Genomic DNA, 20523 nt, shown 5'->3' on the forward strand with positions numbered 1-20523 from the left:
AATGCGAGTTTAATCTCATTTGAACAAATAAATTGACACATTATTAAAGAAATAGTTCACCCAAAAATAAAGATTCTGCTGCCCTCATGCCATTCCAAACCTGTATGACTTACTGTCTTCGGCAGAACACAAAGAAGATATTTTGAAGAATGTTGGTAACCAAACAGTTTTGGTACCCGTTGACAAAAACACAACAGACATTTCTCAAAATATCATCTTTCATGTTCCACAGGAGAAAAAAAACTCAATTAAATAATAATAATACAAGTTTGAAACCACAGGGAGAGAATGATATAAGTTTCATTTTTGAACAAACTAATATCAGAAGAAAGTGTAACTGAGTTTATGTATTAGCATTTGAGCAATTTACATGTTAAAATACTTCAAGTAATGGATAAAATTCCATTATTTACTCACCCTCGTCTGTTATAAAACCTGAATGACTTCAGTAGAAAGTAAAAGAACTCATACCAGAATATTCCAGCTGCTTACTATGAAAGTGAATGGTGACCAAAGCTGTCAAAGCTAGATTTTTTATTTATTTAAAACCTCAGTTTGTTCTCACAAATGGTTTCAGGAGTGCATGAATTGTATGGAGTAGTTTAATGTTGCTTATTGTCTGGTCACCATCCACTTACACTGTATGGAAAAGAGCAGCTTGGACATTCTGCTAAACATCTCCTTTTTAGCTTAAACATCATAAAGATGACATGAGGGTGAGTAAATAATGACAGAATTGAATTACTAGGTGATCTGTCCATTTAATAAACAAAATGATTTTTGGATTAGACCCTTCAAAGCTGAGCCCATTAGAGTTTTGCTCTCTGACTGATGTAAGCAAACAGCTGAGCACTCTCGCTTTGCCCACCGTGACCTCAGCTTCACGGCACGAACACCTGTGCTGTGCGCTTACGCACACGTACAGACACATTTGGGTAGTACATCTGATACCATGTACATTAGCGTTTACTTTAAGGAGAAGATTCATTTCAGGACTGCAGTTTTGTCCTCTATTATTTTAGCATCTGTGTTTGTGTATTCCCCTCGTAGCCGTCTGTTGTTAGGCAGCTCTGTTAATGAGGGTAGGGGGCTGGGGGCTCTGTCGCAAGCCACTGCGCATGTCCTGAGCCCTGAAGCGCACTGATATGATGGCCCATGATGAGTTTACAGCCTGGAAAGGCAGCTGCAGGCATAGCTGTACAGCAGAGGAGACGCTAAAACGGCCCCGGTGTCTGTCCAGCGGCTACCCAGTAACCAACCTCTGATAGCTTTATTCACTTGAGCTCAGTCTACATAAACAAAAATCCAAGCTCATAAATATGCATTTGTGGTTTTGTTTCATATTAGATGCACACTATATTTTTTATTTTCACTACCATTCAAAAATTAGGGTTGTTGTTTTTTCCCCTTAAGAAATTAATACTTTATTCAGCAAGGATGCATTAAATTGATCAATAAATGCTGTTTTTAGAGCTTTCTATTCATCAAAGAATCCTGGTTTCCACAAAAAGTTGTTTTCAGCACTGATAATGATGAGAAATGTTATTTTAGCAGCAAATCAGCAGATTTCTGAAGGATCATGTGTCACTAAACTAAAATACAGCGTTGCCATTAAAGGAATAAACAACATTTTTTAAAACATCTTTTTAAAATTTTTTATTTTAAATTGTAATATTTCACAGTATTACTGTTTTACTGTATGCTTGTGCAAATAAATGCATGGTGAGCTTAAGTATGATAATTATTACAGATTTGATATTCATTTATGATGTGATTTTCTTTTTTTTTTTTCTTTTTTAAAAGAAAATACTCTCACCCAGGCGGTTTTTATTTGATCAAAAATACAGCAAAACCGTAATATTGTAAAATGTTTAAACTGTTTATTATTATTATTATTATTATTATTAAAATTCTTTTGTATTTTACCATTGTATTCCTGTGATGGCAAGCAACGTTTACTGCAATCTTCAGTGTCACGTGATCCTCCAGAAATCATTCTAATGTGCTGATTTGGTTAAAAAAATTATCAATATTGAAAACAGCTGTGGTGCTTAATATTTTTGTGGTAATTGATTGATTGATTGATTCCATAATTGACAGCAAAAATAACAGGTTTAGCATAACTGATGAATTTTCATGATTCTTTGATAAACAAAGTTCAAAGTAACATTTATTAATTTATCGGCTCTAAAATGAATGTCTTTACTGTCACTTTGGAGCAATGTAACGTAATGTGTTTCTGTTGAATTAAAAAAAAAAATCTCCCTTTCCCCAAACCTATGAATGGAATATAAAAGTACTACGTTGTCTTCCCTAGAATTATGACTATATATTTAAAGACAAACGTTGTTGGATATTGAGCAATCCTTCAAGAAACAAATATTCAGCACCTGCATGCATTCCAGGGAACAAGGAAGGATTTAGTTTCTCATAGCTCTACTTTCTCCTTATTTTCCACTGAATTCTGTCAGCAACCCCCCCCCCCACACACACACACACACACACATTCTGTTGAACATGTTGAAAAAAAAATCCCAAAGGCACTTACCCAAAAAACTCTTTGATGTGGCCCTTCAAGGCCTTGTTTATTCCACCTCTTACACCCTGTTTTTTTTGTACCGTGAGAGCTCTGACACCCGTGGTTCTCTCTTGCACACGTGGTCCATTGAAAACAGCCAGAAGTGTGAAGTTAGCACCCCTAATGCACCCAGCGAGTCTGAAGAAACATTGCAGAGGGACTTCCCAGACAGGATCGTGCCGATAGTCTTGCTCAATGCACAGCTCTGATACCTGTGTGTGAGATTCTGTCTGAAGGATTCATCACTTCCATAGTACATCGCAAACTAAAGTCTGCCCTTTCACAGTGTTTGAAATCATATTTCCTGTAAACTTATTTCAAATAGCGGTCTACTTGAATTTATGTAATAAATACTCTCACATAGTATTAGGTGTGTAATACACAGGTGTGGTCAAAATTACTATTAGGGATATGAATCATAAGTAAATGGTGACTTTAGAATTACATATTTTTCCTCCATTTGTTTGGGGATATAATCCACTCATATAGGATGCAAACAGAAAATCTCTTTCAGATGAGGAAGCACGTGATTTTTTTTGGAATAAGATCGGAAGAGCTACTCACATAAAATGTTGTGGGCAGTCATATACACTGTTGTGTTTGGCTTGGTTTTCCACTTCCTTCCACATCCGTCCTTTCTCCTTTGTGACAACTTAAAAAAAAAACAAGGGCTTAATGTAAACCTTCTGTTTTTATGGATTATATCAATTCACAATAGTATGTTTTTGTTACTAGACAATTATTATTCTACATACAGAACATTAATGAACAGTGTAAACAAATTATTTAGTCATAATTATAGTAGTTCATCATGGTTCATCAATTTATGTGTACTAAAATCAAAAGGGGTTTATTTTGTCAAAGGTTTGGGGGCTTTTTTCAGAAATGTTTTGAAAGTCAGCATTTATTTAAACAAAAATACAGTAAAAAGTTATAGTGTTAAATATTTTTACAATTTAAAATAACTTATTTTAATATATTTTTGAATTGTTATCCTTCAGAAAGCATTCTAAAATGCTATATTATTAATATTTCTTATTATTTATCAATTGTGCTGCTTAATATTTGTGTAGAAACTGACATTTGTGGTAATAACGTTAAAAAAGTCATTTAATTTAACACACCTTTGCTGAATATAAGTATTTATTTCTTTTAAAAAATCTCACTGACCCCTGACAAATAATTTGCAAAAAAAAAAAAAAACACCTCCAAATAAATTAAATGAATAAATTAAAAAAGTTAAAATAAATAATAATAATAATAAATACAAAACATATTTGTGAATGTGCTAATTAAATATTAAGCAATATAAAAGGCAATCATGTTTGTTAATGTTCTTAATGAAAATGATGTTAAATGTAAGATCTTGTAAATATAGGGGGTCTCTCAGCTGGTTTGAGATTTGTAAAGGTTGAAAATCCCGGATCCAACCCTTCCCTAATATCTGACCTGTATTCCAAAAAGCAACTGAAACTCAAAAGAACAGACAGAAACCCATATGACTAGAAGTGAGATTTTCCCAGACTATGTCAGATGCTTCCCTGTTTTTTGTTTTGTTTTTGTTTTTTATACTGTAATTTCCTTTAGGAGACTCAGAGCTTGATACAGAGTGAACACCTCATGACTCATGACTGAGAACGGGGGAATGATACATCATCTCTGTTTTTCCATGACAGCTCAATGAAAGAGCTCTTTCAAGAATATATTTCTTTTATCATCCACTGCCTTCGCCATATTTATTATTTCAAAAAACAGAGGATCTTCGTGAGTTAATAAAACAGAGGAATGATATCCTCATATTTGTGCAATACTTCATATGATCTGTTTTTTATTGCACCGAACTTCAGCTATTATTAGTCTGAACCACAGAACTTCTCAGTAAGCTAGTAAGCAATGGCATAGTATCTGATCAGAGTATAAATGTGCTGTAGCTGTTTAATATAGAGAATTAAGGAATGCTTGAGCTGGAATGTGTCAGTTTAGTGCCTCTGGCGTGGCCTCACTTACATTTCCTGGTTCAGCTGGTTTGAATCAGCAAACACCCACACTAGAACAATAATCTCTAAAATGTCATTTCTGAGGGTTTGTTTGAAAATATGCTGTGGGAACGAAACCATAAATGGCAAGAGCTGAAATGCATACATGCAGTTTACATACACATACATTTACACGTCATTAGAAGAAGCATTCAAAGAATGCATTCAAACACAGAGTGCCTCATACAATGGCTAATCATCATTAAGAAACATACAAAGAGGGAGGCTAGAACTTGTAATTACATTTGTTATAATGTAATATTCTTGAGGCAATCTGCATGTCTGACAGCTGGAGGATATCAGGGATACAAACCCTCACCATGGGATTATTCACTTGTGCTTCCTTGATTGCATACAAGGAGTGTTGCACTTTTAATTTGATTAGATCATATCTCACACATTTGCAAACTCGCAGAGACCATATGAGCACCATGTTCACAGTAAGTACAGACGAGTGTAATGTGACTACCGACTTAGAAATGATCATATCTTTGCAGATTTACTTTTATATAGTTGATTTCGTAAGTTAGAAAGTTTATCATTTATGTTTTATTATTTGTTATTATATTTTCGCCATGAATGTAGCTTTTGATGCTAATATAGCATTTAAAAATATGAATGAATGAAACAAGTCAGTATCCTCCATTTTCAACAAAACTGAAAAAGTAAATGTCAAATTTCTGTTATGTTTAATTTTTTTCTTACCCAATTAGCATTTTTTAACCTTCACTATTATTATTATTATTAGTAGTGGCAGCAGTAGTAATAAACAATAAATAAAATCCAAGAAAATTGTGGGCATTTAGTGATTTTTTAAGTGTTTTAAAACTTTTTCATTACACAGATTTCCAGACATCTTAAATATATTAATTATTTTGGTGAATAATATAATCAGCCTGTAGTATTCAGAGCATGTCCATGTCCAGACATGTTTGCTGTGACCTCTTAAGTGACACCAGCAGGCTCCTTTCAGACTTTAATACTCTTTCATCAGAGTGTTCAAACATTCAAATCAGTGCCATTTGCCCACTATAAGGTGTGAAAAGCTACACGTTCCCCTTTGTCATTTAGGCTTTATTTAGTGAAGGGATCTCACGCAGAAGGTGTGAACTTCATTGCGCTGGTCCCCCGTCTTCGTCTCCCTCCTTCCCCCTGCCCACACACACCTCACTTTATCTCCACCCACTGACACACTCCCTCTCTCATACACTCCACTCTCGCCTGTCTGCTGCTTCAGTATCAGTCTCGTCTCCCCGGTGAACAGACACACACTCACTCACTCGCTCCAGGGAGGTTGGATTACAACAGGGATCACTAAACTATATTGATCTTGCAGGCAGATACACCAGCACTCTCTCATCGAGGAGATACACACACTGTCCCAGGATCAACATGGGGAGTAGTATGTCATGCGTTCCCCAACACAACTTCAGGTTCTCCAGCAAGAGCTTCATACGCAGGAACAGGTAAGAACCATGAGAAACTACCTTAAAATGATCAAGCTTTAAATGTATGAAGACATGTCATGCAAACAAGTGGGATGTCATTAAATGTTTTGAGGCTTATGTACGAGTTTGGATTGGATTGAAAAGCCAGAAGTTTGGGAAATAAATAACAATATTATAACTCAAAGTAACATCAATATTTTTGTCTTGTTTTACAGTAGAAATGTCTAATCGTCATTAAAACCAGATATGTTTACTTGAGAAGCAAACTTGTGTGCATTTAAAACAATTGTAGAAACTAGTGCCTGATAAATTTCACAAATACACACAACTGCACATAACGTATTTAATTAAACATGAGATTTTAGTTTTACTTCATCTGTTTTATTTACAACAACAACAAAAACATTTTATTTTAAAGTGTATAAGATATTAATTTGTAAGATTTGCTTTCAGAAACATTTTATTTTCCTCACCCCACTGGCAATCTAAAATATTTATTATTATTATTTAAATTTTCTTAAAATGTCATTTAAATTTGATATTTTTTATATTTAAAAGAAGGAAAATTTGCCAAAGGGGGAAAAATAGCTTTTGCCATTTTGCCGCTTAAAAGGTTTAGTAATATATGATGATGTTTTAATGGAAAACAAGACAAAAATACTCATTGAAAAAGATATTTTGTAGCACAATGACATGATGAACACAGGTTAGAGATTTGAATTTAGCGGCGTAATGATGCCGTCTGTAAATCTCATTAGCTCAGCATCAGGATCTCACTTCATACTGTATGATATATTGATCTGCTGATAGAATTCACTAGTGTAATGAAGTTAGATCTATTTCTGTTTCCAGTGCAGCCTTCAGGGAAGGGTAGACTTCTCAGGTTTCGTGGTTTTTTGAGAGAATTGGTTTTATCCTGCGCAGAAAGTAATACTATTGTGCTTGCTCTGCTAGTGACAGCGATCCGTGTAATTTACTGCTGTCCAATTTGGACAACTCTTCTGACTACCTGCCAATAAAATAGACAGTTGGCCTATTTTAAATCAGACTGTTTGTCTGTTGTGTCTGGTTTGCATGTGCTCTGAAAGTAAGTTGCTGGGTCCAGTTAGGGTTCAGAGTCCGAGGCCATAAAAAAGTCTTTGTATTTTTACTGCAAACATATCAGATCAGAGTTCAGTGTAGCGAGACCCCAGACCCTTTAGGATCCCTATCAGATTTAAAATTCACTGAATGGTTGCATTTTTAATGAAAGCAAAAGGTGATCCGCTGGAAATAGTTACATAAAGTTACAAAGTTGTTGATGTCAAACTTTCATCACTTTTACGAGCATGTTCTGTGTAACAAGCTGCCTACAACCTTCATACTTCTCCCGGATGAATTCTCCGGATGCCAAACGCGTTCATCACTGAGCCTTAGTAAATCACCGATACTTCCTATTATTGTTTGCATGAATGAGCCCAGTGTTGTTATGCTAATTGCATTCAAAGCAGAGACAGATTGACAAAGAGAGAGAAGAAAAACATGGGAGTTACTGAGGATGTCTCTCTCGCTGAGGATGATCTCCTCGCTGACATTGACTTCCTTAGTTTATCGTTGTACAGGAAGGACTTCATTATATAGATCTGACACTAATGATTATAAATGGGGGTCATGGGTAACAAAAGGCATTTCATGAGCTTGTAACACAAGCTTTATTGTTTTTTTCTCTTTAAATGGTGCAGACAGAGATGTAAAACTGATATGTTGACTAGTGCAAGCTAAGGAAGAATGGACATGTGTAATGGTGATGTAATCTTTTGTGTGGGACCCTGAGCACCAGAACCTTCACAGACAGATTGACTCTGATTCAGCATGATTAACTGATCATCCTGAGTCAAGATAACACCTGTGTGGGGTTGCATCCATTTTTTCTTATCCCACAACCCTATACTTGACTAACTAGGGTCTACTGTTTTGTGCACTGTTTTCTGAGCAGCAGCCGTTTGTTCCGGAAAAAGTACCCGCAGGAGGGTCAGGAGAAGTCCAATAGCATCATCAACATTCTCTGCACCGTCACACCAAGAAAGGTGAGGAACCTTCCAGCGAATGATTTTCTAACCTTCTCAATAAATCATGAAAAGTTCTCTGAATGTTCAAAACATCAAATTTTTTGCAAGTTTTACGAGAATTTTTCCTTGGTTATGCTTTGGAAATGTTAGCAGTATGTTACCAGATAATGTTCTAAGATTCTTTTCCTAAGATTTTTCTTAAATTACAAAAATATTATTTCCCAAATTTGTTTTAAAAGAGTTTTTACTTTTCGGGAAACATTAGCAGAATGTAACCAGAAAACAAGTCTATGTTTAAAGAACATTTTCCTAAAATTTTGCTTAAGTTATGAAAATATTGCTTGTTAAGGTTTAAAACATAAATTTTTTCATGTTTTTTATGTTTTAAGAAGGTTTTCTTTTATCATACTACCATTTCGGAAAATGTTAGTAGAATGTTACCAGAAAACAAGTCTATGTTCTTAGAGAATTTTCCATTAAGTCTATAATCAGAATTGGAAGCTTTGAATGTTCACAAAATATTTGAAAATAGTGTTGTCATAACTTAGGACAACATTCTTAGAGCGTAAACATATAAATAATATTTTGATGCTAACATTTTTGAATGTTTTTCAAGCTGTTAACTTAAAAGATTTTGCTTGTAACTTTGAGAAAACCGTTAAAGTATATTAGACGAAGTTCTGAAAACATTCCCTATTAGCTAGGCTTTTGCATTTAAAAAGTAGGCTACATCTGTGCATATCAGATGTTACTGAGAAAAGGAACTAACTTTTAACACTGTGCTGACATAGGAAATGTCACCGAAAGATCTCGAGGCGATCGAGAACATCAAATGGGACCCTCCGTTCCCCTACGACCCAGCTAGTGGATGGAAAAAGAGCAGCATCAACGTAAAAAACTACGGCAGAATGATCCACAGCTCCAAAGTGCGCTTCCGCTTCCTGCACTGCCAGGTAAGACAAACCAACTCGCATCTAAAACACATATCCAATCAAACTCCAAAACAAACACGGAGTCGTCAAGAACAATCATTCAGTAAACCTTTCAAAACAGACTTTTAAATGATGATTAAGGTGGTCTAAGCAGCTGTGACAGTCACTTACTCACTCTCTATGAGGTAATGCATAACAAACAGGTGGAAGATACAAGATGTCACATGGTGGTTGTATGAAGCACTGTGGGAATGACGTACGTACATTCGCTGAATAATTGATGCAATTCGGTTTGGGGAGTTTAGGCTGTGTCGGAACACGCAGGGATGTGAGTTGCTGTGAAATGGCTCAGAATTGCAGAGATTACCTGGGGCAGAGCGCACTGATCAAACCACTGATATATTACACATTGGCTCTGAAGCGTGGGAATCTCTTTGGTTTGATAACATGTAGTCATACTGGGAAAAAAAAGAGTGTGAAGGTGAGGGAAGAAAAATCAACACAGGATGGGGTCAAAGGGGAACATACTGTACAGCAAGGACATCACAGTTGAAAGGAAATGTTACCTAACAGTATTTGGGATAATGGCATATTCTGTAACGTGGTAAAGACCTAGATTGGATGAAAGGAAATGAGCTGTCTGTGATAAATCAATGTCAGCTGCTTTAAACTAGTCTTTTGAGCAAACAAACACTTCTCAGAAAGTATTCACAGAGACTTAATTTACACAGGAGTATTTAACCATTCATACCAGGGATTGTGAAAAAGATTGCTACATTTACCACACATTAATGCCCTGTCTATTTTTTTTTTATTATTTTGTCTGGGTGAAATGTTGCATCTTGTTTGGAGTTTGCCTTCAACATGACCTTTGAAAATCTTGCTATTCAGACTATGGGAGAGTGAAATCTTTTAATCTGCCTGTGTTGTTGAATTCAAGCCTATAAAGCAGCATTACCCAGAATGATCCCTCTGATTGTTTCGATGCTGAGCTGATGGAATGTGTCTGTTCTTTCAGGATGTGCATGACTGCTATCTGGACCTGTTCCAAACCCATCTTCATTTTGTCTCCAACAACACAACTGGACTCACATACCAGGTAAAAGATGCACCTACTGTACTCATGTTGTTACACACAATAAACAATGCATACCACTGGCCAAAATGCAAAAGAGCTCCATATATGTCCATGCTTGTGTCACTGCCTTAGCTACGAACTGTCGTTTGAGTCATGCAGTAACGGAGACGGATATTACAGATTTTCTATGCTTTATGATGATGTAAAATGTGTCAACTCTCCATGCCATAAGTGCCACACTAAGTTGTATTCAATCATAAAATTGGCTCTATCTGTTGTGACCTGTATTAATCGGGTTTTATTATGTCTGTATTCATTAACCTAAGTCACTGGGAGGCGACAGTAATAAATGTTCATTATCATTGAAAGTGTTGTGTAATACTGAATGTGTCAAAGTGACAGACATCTAAAGTGTCATAATTTTCATAACAATGTAACATTTATTTGAGTTTGAATAAAATCTAAAACTTACTAATATATATACGTTATTATATTATATAAAATGTAATTTTATTTTTAAATAGTTTTTTTAACTGTTTTAAAAATATATAAATATTTTTGAATTATTTTCAATGTAGATTTTCTAATGGCTCTCTATATAAAAATGTTTATTTAATTCACTATAAAGTCAGGCTACTAAACTCACTATGATTTATTTTTGTTATACAGGGAACACTTCCTCTCAAAGAGCTCACAATTTGCAAGGTGCAGAACAGGAACAGCTTTGGTGATCCGCAGGAATTTGCATTCCAGATAAACGGTGAGTGTGCTTGATAATCCAAGGTTGAACAAACAGGAAAAGGTACGCGTGAAACAAAAAGATAAAGTGATGGGGAGATTTAGTTATCATACATATAATTGCCCAATACAAAGTTTTATGTTTCTCTAAAATTTTATTTCTTACATTTTGGAGGTCTTTTTTTTATTTTTATTCCAAACCCTGTTGTTCTCAGTGATTATATTTAAGAGTGGAATTTGTGACTCTCAACTAACCAGAAAACAAAAGACGGGTGAGGCTTATATTGTAAAGCCACATTATGTAGGCCCAAAACCACTTCCCATGTTCGAACATTCCAGAGGTTCAAAAGCACTAACAAAAAGTAAACCCTCCTCCATTTGCCACTAGTCAGAAGAGAGATAAATTGTCTTCAAGACCCCCCTTGTTATACGACAGGTGCGCCTGAACTCGCTCAGCTGTGGAACTACGAGGGCCCTTTCCCTCTTCACCTCTCCTTCACAGTTAGAGTACTCCACATTCCAGAGTACTGGACCTGAACACACAAGTTTGCTTATAAAAGTTTTATGAGAATTTACCACATAAGAAAATATTGACTTTATTGCTTTTTCCCGCTGTCGCTGAGCAATCAACAAAACGCTTCAAACTATGCTTAACGTTCTCAGAAGATGAGTCAATGTGGCTGTGATTGAATGAAAAAGAATTAAAGCTTAGCCGTTATGTGATGTTAAGTCCCACTCTCCAAATTAGTGAATAAATCTTATTTGCCACAACATTATATCAGATAGGACTCACTACTGCATTTTAGATTGGAAAGATGATGTCTTAGATTGCTGGGAGTGAGATTTTGGACATCTATGAGGCATACAGCAGCATTTCCAGTCCTGATTAAATATGTATTCTGGGAAAAAAAATGACCAAGTCTTGCACATGAACACGTGTCTCTGCTGAGAACACATCACACCTAACTGGCAATGACTATACAGGGCAGGTCAGAGTGGCTGATATCTACGCTGATAATGGCTGGAATGTGGGTCTGATAAAAGGGAGATTGCAGGTTTGATGCATACTTTCAGAATAGCAGTTTTCAAGAAGGGACAACTGGTTTACTGCAAATGCATGGCATGTTGCAATCTTAAGAGCTCTTGAAACAGATTATTTGCTCTCAGGGTCAGAAGTGTCAACACTGACATGAAACAGAGCAACGGTATCTAGACAAATGCATCTATACTTAAAAATAAGAAATTCACCAAAATATTCAGCAACCTGTTGCAGGTTTTAAAGAGATCCAGATGGTCACTGGTCGTAGTCATCTGACCTAACCTCTGACCCCTTGTCTTTGACTTTTGTAGGGGTCAGCTTAAATCCTATCATCGTGTACTGCTCGACAGAAGAGGAGATGAACAACTGGTTTGGGCTTTTGAAAGAACAAATCGAGGCCAATGGTGGCAGTGCGATCGTGCCAGAGACATACACAAGAATTAAGGTACGGGAAAATCTACCTTTAATCAGAATTAGCTGTATTTGCTAGCTGCCAATTTGAAGTATAAGACAATGAACGTAAAAAAAGGTGTTAATTCAGGTCAGAGTGACTAATGTTGGTCATTGTCCTCTGGGATTTTATAAGGGAGTGGTTTCTTTTGTGGTCACCTTGCTGGATTTGAAAAAGACATGTTTTTTTTTTCCTGTTCTGACACATCATGCTATTGCAACTGAGCCAAACATCCGCATCCCATAATTAGCAGGGACGTGCAATCGAGAAGCTATGGATTTCTTTGAAATCCCCAATACTGATGACACTCCTTTATCTTTCCCATATCATAAGACACGTCATGTCAGTTTTTACTTTTGAATTTGGATTTAAACCCAGTATTGCCTCCAAAGGTGCAGTGCTCAGAAGAGACCAAAGTGGAAAAGGAGTTGAGGAACTCCATCAGTAAAGAGCCCATTTATGAGTGGGAGGGCTCGCAACGAGAGAGTCTAGGGCCCATCACTTACGTCACGAAAGTCAGGCTGCAACACATGCCTTGTCAGGTAAGAGATCTCCAGGATATTCTCATCATCTCACCATTTGTTTTGGTTTGATTATTTATACAACCTGAAAAAATGGAAACAAAACAAAATATAAATATATTTGCATAAATATAAATTGCATAAAAAAATAATTTTCATTTATTACTCAAGATAAGGAAATACAATTACAATGAAGTTCACTTGAACACAGTGGCATTACACAACTGAGAATGACGTTCACTCTGAAAAGCCTTTGAATTAATTGTTTGGTCCTAGTATGAGGAGGGTCTAAATTCACTCCCATGCTTTCTTAAGAGGTGCAAAGCAAGCTCAGTTTACACTTAGGGTCTGTTTTGGCATGGCCACTTTCACACTACCCTCATTAGTCAGAGTCTGCCTGATTTCAGCAAGTCTCCTTGAACTGACAGCATACAAACACAAAGCACGCCAGTTCATACTATGGGGACTGTAGTGTAACCCAATATCCGGTGAACATGTGGCCAAATATCTAAACCTTTCCCAGAGAGTGAGGGAGGGAGAGCAACTGATAGTCCTTCTTAAGTGTACTGTAAGAGCGGAGAGGATCTGCTTGTGAAAAGGGTGTGTAAACCAGTTGCTTGCGTCACGCACTTGACTTGACTCACCCAACAGCTGTCTTTGAACACACCCTGAGTTAAAACACACACTCGTGGTTGGAGCAAGACCTCTGAGAAATTTGTGCTTCGCACACTGCTGTGCAAAGTGATGGTCAGCTTCTTAGATATTATTAGGCTATACAACAGTTAGTTCCGGTGTTGTGCCCATTTTCGACCCCCTGCCAAATTATTACTCCTCTCGTTGAAATCGCTATCTGATTGCCTAATCCTAACCCCACCCCTAATCCTAACCCCTCCCCCACACCTAACCCTAAACCTACTAATACTAGGGGGGTAATAAACTGGCAGGGGTCAGAATTGGGCACAACACCTCCAATTCCACTCCAACAGCACTGTTTGATTTACTCACTATTACGGCTTGTCCGTATTTGTGTGTTCCAAACAAGCGCTTTCGAAACGATTCTTCAAAGCCTTTGTGAATCTTGTTTCGAATCCGTGATTCATACCAAACTCATCAAGTCAGGTGATTTCAGCAAACAAGGGTAAATTAAGTCATACTGTTTTGAAACTGTTAAAATTCTGATGGCTTAGCTAAAGGGCTCTTACTGGTAAACTATAGGGTCTATGATTTTAACAGATCTCTGGTTAGTTATATAATGTGTTTCAGTTTTACTGAATTTCCATAAACGTGCGTATGATTAAGGAACAGCGATAGTTAATTGTTTTTGTCTAATTAGCCAAGTAACCAAGCCCTTTAAAAAAAGAACACGCATTGTACAACTCTTCATATTTAATGATATTTCATTATTTGTAGATTATATTTCATAAAAGCAATTGTAATTGGTTTGTAAAAGGTTGAGCTCGTTGCATTTACACATTTTGGCCAGCAAGTAACACCAGCCTGCATTTTTTCAGCGCTTCAAATCAAAAGAATGATTCAGAATTTGATTCAGAATTTCAAAGAGCTTAATTTCTCCCATCACGAGCCGTGAGTCAATGAATCATTCACATTTACATTTAGTCGTTTGGCAGACGCTTTTATCCAAAGCGACTTACAATTGGGGTCGCCATTCACTCAAACGATTTGTTCAAACACACTGATTCACTTAGGAATGAAGCAAGCTAATGAGTAATTCAATCTGTCTTTCAATCGATTTGTTCAAAAACTCTGAATCGCTTGGGACACAACTAGTGTGTTGCTTACACAACTAGTGTAAGACACACAAGCTCTGCTGCGTATTTGGAAATAATATGTTGGTGGACCAAATATAGATAAAGTAACTGCAATAAAGCGACTAAAACAAGTTACTCAATATTAGCTTCTTGCCTATTTTACTGTAGTGTAGGCCTATATATAAGCAATAATGAATGTGATTCAATTAATCTGTTTGGCTGCAGGAGCAGTATGACCGTCTGCTGGTGTTGTATCCCAACTATCTCATAATTCTGTCAGAAGAGAGTAATGGCCTCTTTTACAAGGTATCTCAAAATAATTTCATCTGCACAAATGAATACAGCAGCAACATTACATAATGAGGGGCTCAGGAAATAATCTTGAATGTATTTGCAATTGCAGGGCAAACTTCCTCTCAACATGATCACAGTTACAACTCCATGCCAGGACATCAAGCCCAACACATTTATGATCGAGGGTGAGTTAATAAGTCAAACTTCAGTTACCGGATGTTATAGTTCTTGACAAAGATCTGATATGTGCCATAAAGATGAGTGTAAACTCTGACTGGTTTCCTATCATGCTGTACCCTGTTTCTGCACAGATGCATATCTGACTGTAACTCTTGTGGGTTTTGTCATTAGGGAAGTTGATAAACCCCATCATCGTGTCCTGTCTGGACAAGAGCAAGTTCAATGACTGGATCCAGTATTTCAAAAGTGCTGACGTCCCCATTCTCAGCCCTCCTCCCCCTGTCTATGACATCATTTACACTCCAACACAGAAACAGGTGAGCGATCACTTCCATCTTGGACATGGTGTTGAATATCTTAGATACTGCATGTAAATGCTGTGAGATATTCACTTTCTCCTCCATTACTCTCAGGCTCCAGAGTTTGACAGGTGGAGCGATAGCAGCCATGGAGCTACCAACTCACTAAGGCAGTCCCAGGACAAACGCAGATCCCATGAGCTCCAGCTGCCCAGTGCCGATGAAAACTCTATTTCCCCTGGTTATGCTGAGCCTCTCTGTGTAAGTGTCTATCTCAACAACTCAAACCCATTAACATCAAGCTGTGAACATATTTGCCCATCTGCAATGGGTTTTCCTAGTTTTCCAGGTGAACCACTTGCACAGTTTGATTTCATATCTAGTATGAAATTGGGTTAGGCAGTGGTTATCCAAAGATTTAAAATATGGGGCATTATTCATAAGAATGACTTTCATGTTTATTTTGGAGGAGCAGCACATGTGGTTGTGAAAAAGATCAGCAGTGTTTCAGTTGGGCTGTTAATAATTAACGTGTGCAATCAATTTCCATTGTGTTACCACCTACAAGACTCTTGTGGATTAGTACTAAACACTGTTTACCAAGTATCCTCCAAAAGTGTCCATAATATTGTAGTTATTCAAACGCTTATAAACATTTTTAAAAAGAACTTTAAAAAACTCTTTAACTTTCAAAATCACATTTGAGGTTTACACATACACAACCCAACAATTTACTTAATAGATGCATGTGTTGATGTTCAACCACAATATGACAAGGTGCTACAACATTTTAACTCTTAGTCAACATGAACTGCCATTCACAGCACATTTTATGTCCGTAAAGCTAAATATTTTTGATTTAAACGAAAAAAAAAAAATGTAGGACTAGACCTTTTTTGCACTAAATTTTATCCACTGAAATTGATTGGATAGTGGAAAGTTGTCGAACAGAGTACAAAGTTTGTTGTAATCTGGTAAAAGAATGTGAATACAGTCCAGTTAATCAGTTTCTGTGTTGTGTGTGTTGATACAGTTCATTTCAAGCAGGCCTAACTCTTCAGACACACAGTACTCGGCTCACCTGGGCAGCAGGAGCAGCAGCTTCTCCTCTCGTGTCCGACCGGCCCCTGACCACCGTCCTGTTTCACTCCACTACTCCTCCCCTCCACAGACATCCTATCTTCCTTCAGAGGGGCCCATGTCACCGGTTTACAACATGCCGTACAGTTCGGTGCACTGCAACGGCCCCGTTCAACGCATCGAGAAGGCCCCGCTAGTCAAGGTAAGCAGAGCATGACTATAATCTGATGCACTACTTAGTATGGTTTCTTCACTTTGAAGACAGGTGATAGTTGCCTTATTTGCATCAGTTTTGAATTTTGGCTTTTGGGGAGATGGAATGCATAAAAACAAGTATAACATATTTTTCCATCTGTCTTTATTCAGTCAAACAGCTGGAGCACGCCACAGACAAATGTCAAACACCAGCTCTTAGTTCCACACCGCCACTCAGAATTGATTGGCCACCGCAAACCTCTCTCGCCACTTTATGACGACCCCAGCACCCCTAGTATGTACCCTCTGGAGGAGAGCTCTGCACATGCATCGGTAAGTGGGTCAGGATATTAGATCCGCTCTCTCACTTGACACCGCGGTGACCAAACACCCCGAAAGCAGGGGCGCTGATTTGATGAGCTAAAGCCATGGAGCGTCCCCATAGCCTACATTACTTATTGATCCATCCAGATGCATAATGAAAAAGGCTGCTGAGCGAATGAGACAAAGTGTGATTCCTTCTAACTTGTACATTTGAGACAATATTTCTACATGGAATGCAGGTTTACACTTGTTGGGATTTCAAACCTGGATTACATAACTGGTTTAGGTCTAAATCCTTTAATCAGCGGAGCATGTCAGGTTTAGTTTACAATGCTATCTTTTAAATCACCCTTTTGAGTGAGTTCAAATCTCACGAAGTGCATATTTTTCTGCAACACAGCACTCTTCTCGGGGCTCCATTGAGCAGTCGTATCCTCCTCTCCTTCCTCCCTCCTTCCGGCTCTGCACTCCTCCTCTTGGGCGGAAAATCAGACACGGCCAGGCCCTGGAGCCCGAGCTGGTCAGCAGTCAGTGGTCTGATGAGCTACGTGCCCAGGCCGTTTCCAAACTGAAGTTACTGCCCGCCCCAAACCGACAGCCAGAACACAAACTCATTTCTCAGGTAATGGAATGATAGTTGATTTCCTTTCGTGACTCTTTTAATGAGGCTTTTTGCGTCATTATGATACCAGGATAGTTGTATCACAAAATTTGTCTTTATTTCCCCCCAAAATATCAAAATTAGTCATTGTACATTTGAATTGTTTTTTCAATCCACACTACTGTTCAAAAGTTTGTGGTTGGAAGGATTTCTTTAAGTTTTTGCTTATATACTCACTAAGGCTGCATTTATTTGATCAAATATATAGTAAAAACAATAAAATTGTGAAATAATATTACAATTTAAAATAACTTTTCTATTTGAATATATTTCAAATAGTAATTTATTCCTGTGATGCAAAGCTGAATTTTCAGCAGTCATTACTCCAGTCTGCAGAGTCACATGATTCTTCAGAAATCATTCTAAAATGCTGATTTATTTCTCAAGAAACATTTCTTATCATTATCAATGTTGAAAACCGCTGTGCTGCTTTATTATTTCTGTGGAAATTGTGACATACTGTATTTATTTTTCAGGATTCTCTGCTGAATAGAAAATTCAAAAGAAGAGAATTTATTGAAAATAGATTTTTTTTGTAACAAATGTCTTTAATGTCTCATTTGATCAATTTAATTTTCCCCTGTTGCTGAATAATAATAAAAAAAAATCTAACACTTCTCAAACTTTTGAAAGGAACAAAATGTATATTGTAATGAATTAATAGGACAAAAAAATAATTAAGATAGACAGAAATATTGTTCTACATGAATGTAGCTTCAAAACAGTATATAAAAATGATCTCCTGTTGCCTGTCTTTTACAGAGAGGTTTCTCAGGTCACACTGTCACGGAGCAGCAAATATCTTACAGTTACTTGCCAGGTGAGAATTTTTAACATGCTAAAGTTAGGAGGCAGTTACAGCACCACAATGGCATGATGTTATGCACGTCTCACAGATGTAGATAGAGAAATAGATACACAAGATGTACACAGCGAGTTGCACGACCAGTTTTGTGGGCACAGGTTTTGTTTAGCGTGTGAAATGTTGACCTAGATCATCAGTATGTTTTATAGACTGGTTCAACTGATTGAAAAAAAAAAAACTGTTTATATGAATAGCTTAATTGTCTAATTAGGCCACATGTATACACATTCACTTGTCAGGTTTAAACACAACACCATAAGGATGAAATAATCCATGGTGACACGTGCATAGAGCAGACTCTCACGGCACAGCTAATAGGATGGTTTTAGAATGACCTTCTCCAGCACACATACATACACACACACACACACACACACACACACACACAGGGTTTGATGGGGTGCGGTTGCCCAAGCAGGACATGACAGTGGAAACAAGAGTGCAGATGAAGGAGCGTGTGTGTGTATGGTTGTGTGTGTAATATGGCTCAGGCCCAGGGTATTTTAAATGACAGCTCTGCAGGTGGCACATGAAGGAAAGACCAGCAAATGGACAGAATTACCACCGAGGGTGATTTAAAGCTCACAAGTGGGAGATCCTGCAAGACATTTAGAGCCCTTCTGTGAAAAAGAACACAACAAACGATATGTTAGATCTTAAATTAGGGCATGAAGTTATTTAGATGGCTCAGTTTACTAACTTCTTAAACTTGGCATGTGGATTTTGATACTGAATCCCAGTATCGGAAGTACATTCCATAAGAGTAGGGTAGCTTTCAATCGTTGAAAACAGGGAATTTTACAGCTGTGATTTCCAGGCATGAAAATTCTAAAAAGTCATGGAAAAATCATGGCTTTAAACTAAATATTTGAAGACATTAATCATTGTCTTTTGCTTCTCACAGATGACTCTTACCTTCAGCCAGTGGATCCAGATGACCAGGACATGGACTATGATAACATTTGGGAGTTTGACCCGGATAATGGAATGATTCAGCCGCTGCCTGGACCTTGACCACACCGGACACCGGCTTACTTTGGAGCTCAAGGCCTGGGCGCTATGACAACACAGCAGAGATGGTCATAAAAGAGAACAATGGGCTTATGCCCGTCCGGGCTTGCACACATAGCAGACTAATCAAAGCCACACATGCACACTGGGCATGTTCTCACCGAGGACTAGCATGCCCGAGTATCTGGATATTCACAGTTTGTTTATTCCGTGACTCTATGACATATTTTGCACATGTAATACCCTTTGATTTTGTGGTGATGGTTTCAGACTGCTGTATGCATTTGGTACGAACAAGTGTATTACAATGATTGGACGCATTTATGTATATATGAATATAAGAAAAATACTTTGGGAGTTTTTGCATTTAGTTTAGTTTGTGAGTCCTACAAACTATTTGAAATTGTAATTATATGCATATTTTTTTAATACATACCAAATGTAAATGTTATTTTTTCTATTTAAGTTTTAAATGTAAGCTTTTATTATTGTTGTTTATTATTTTTTTTTATTTTATTTATACTTCTTTCATTATGGCCTTCTACTTTTTGTTCAAAAAAACTATTTGTCCTGTGGAAGTCAAAGTTATTCATTAGAAAAGATGTCTGTACTGTTTTTGTATTGTTTGTGACAAATAAACAGTGATAAAACAGTTGTAACACTGCTTCAGCTGTTCACTTTAAATTTTAAATATGAATGTCTTGGTAATTTTTAAATTTTTGAGTCTTTTTTTTTTTAATGGAACACCTTTACTATCTACTCTATATGGATTTACTTTTAAATTGTAATATATTTATATGTGCAGGATGAGCTATTATAGAAAATAAATATAGCCATTTGCTATTTTAGTTTGTTAGTTTGCTATATTTAGTAGCACAAAATATTTAAAGAGGGGTAAGATGGCACCTATTGTGGTAAGAAGCCCCCCCTGGATAAACATTTACAGAATGTATAATTGACTTTTGATGTAATTCTT

The 20523-nt window shown here is 37.0% G+C and overlaps 1 protein-coding gene across 1 annotated transcript; it reads left to right on the forward strand.

Annotated features, from left to right (window-relative positions):
- The first annotated feature begins 5849 nt into the window (after positions 1-5849).
- LOC306859697 (uncharacterized protein) lies at positions 5850-20235 on the forward strand. The gene is made up of 16 exons (XM_079400885.1): positions 5850-6080; positions 8038-8128; positions 8902-9063; positions 10061-10141; positions 10790-10880; positions 12209-12342; positions 12741-12890; positions 14864-14944; positions 15042-15117; positions 15284-15429; positions 15526-15672; positions 16445-16693; positions 16858-17019; positions 17411-17632; positions 18434-18491; positions 19441-20235. The coding sequence occupies exons 1-16, from the start codon at positions 6007-6009 to the stop codon at positions 19548-19550; spliced, it is 2034 nt and encodes a 677-aa protein (XP_079257011.1). The 5' UTR covers positions 5850-6006; the 3' UTR covers positions 19551-20235.
- Positions 20236-20523: the final 288 nt, after the last annotated feature.

This window comes from Barbus barbus, assembly GCF_936440315.1.
Source record: "Barbus barbus genome assembly, chromosome: 40".
Lineage (NCBI taxonomy): Eukaryota > Metazoa > Chordata > Actinopteri > Cypriniformes > Cyprinidae > Barbus > Barbus barbus.

What these genes read in the sequence shown, in the direction of transcription:
- LOC306859697 (XM_079400885.1), top strand. Translation starts at nt 6,007, where the DNA reads ATGGGGAGTAGTATGTCATGCGTTCCCCAACACAACTTCAGGTTCTCC. An exon ending in GTAATGGCCTCTTTTACAAG is followed by an intron (nt 14,945 to 15,041) that starts GTATCTCAAAAT and finishes TTGCAATTGCAG; the next exon opens with GGCAAACTTCCTCTCAACAT. An exon ending in AGAGCTCTGCACATGCATCG is followed by an intron (nt 17,020 to 17,410) that starts GTAAGTGGGTCA and finishes TCTGCAACACAG; the next exon opens with CACTCTTCTCGGGGCTCCAT.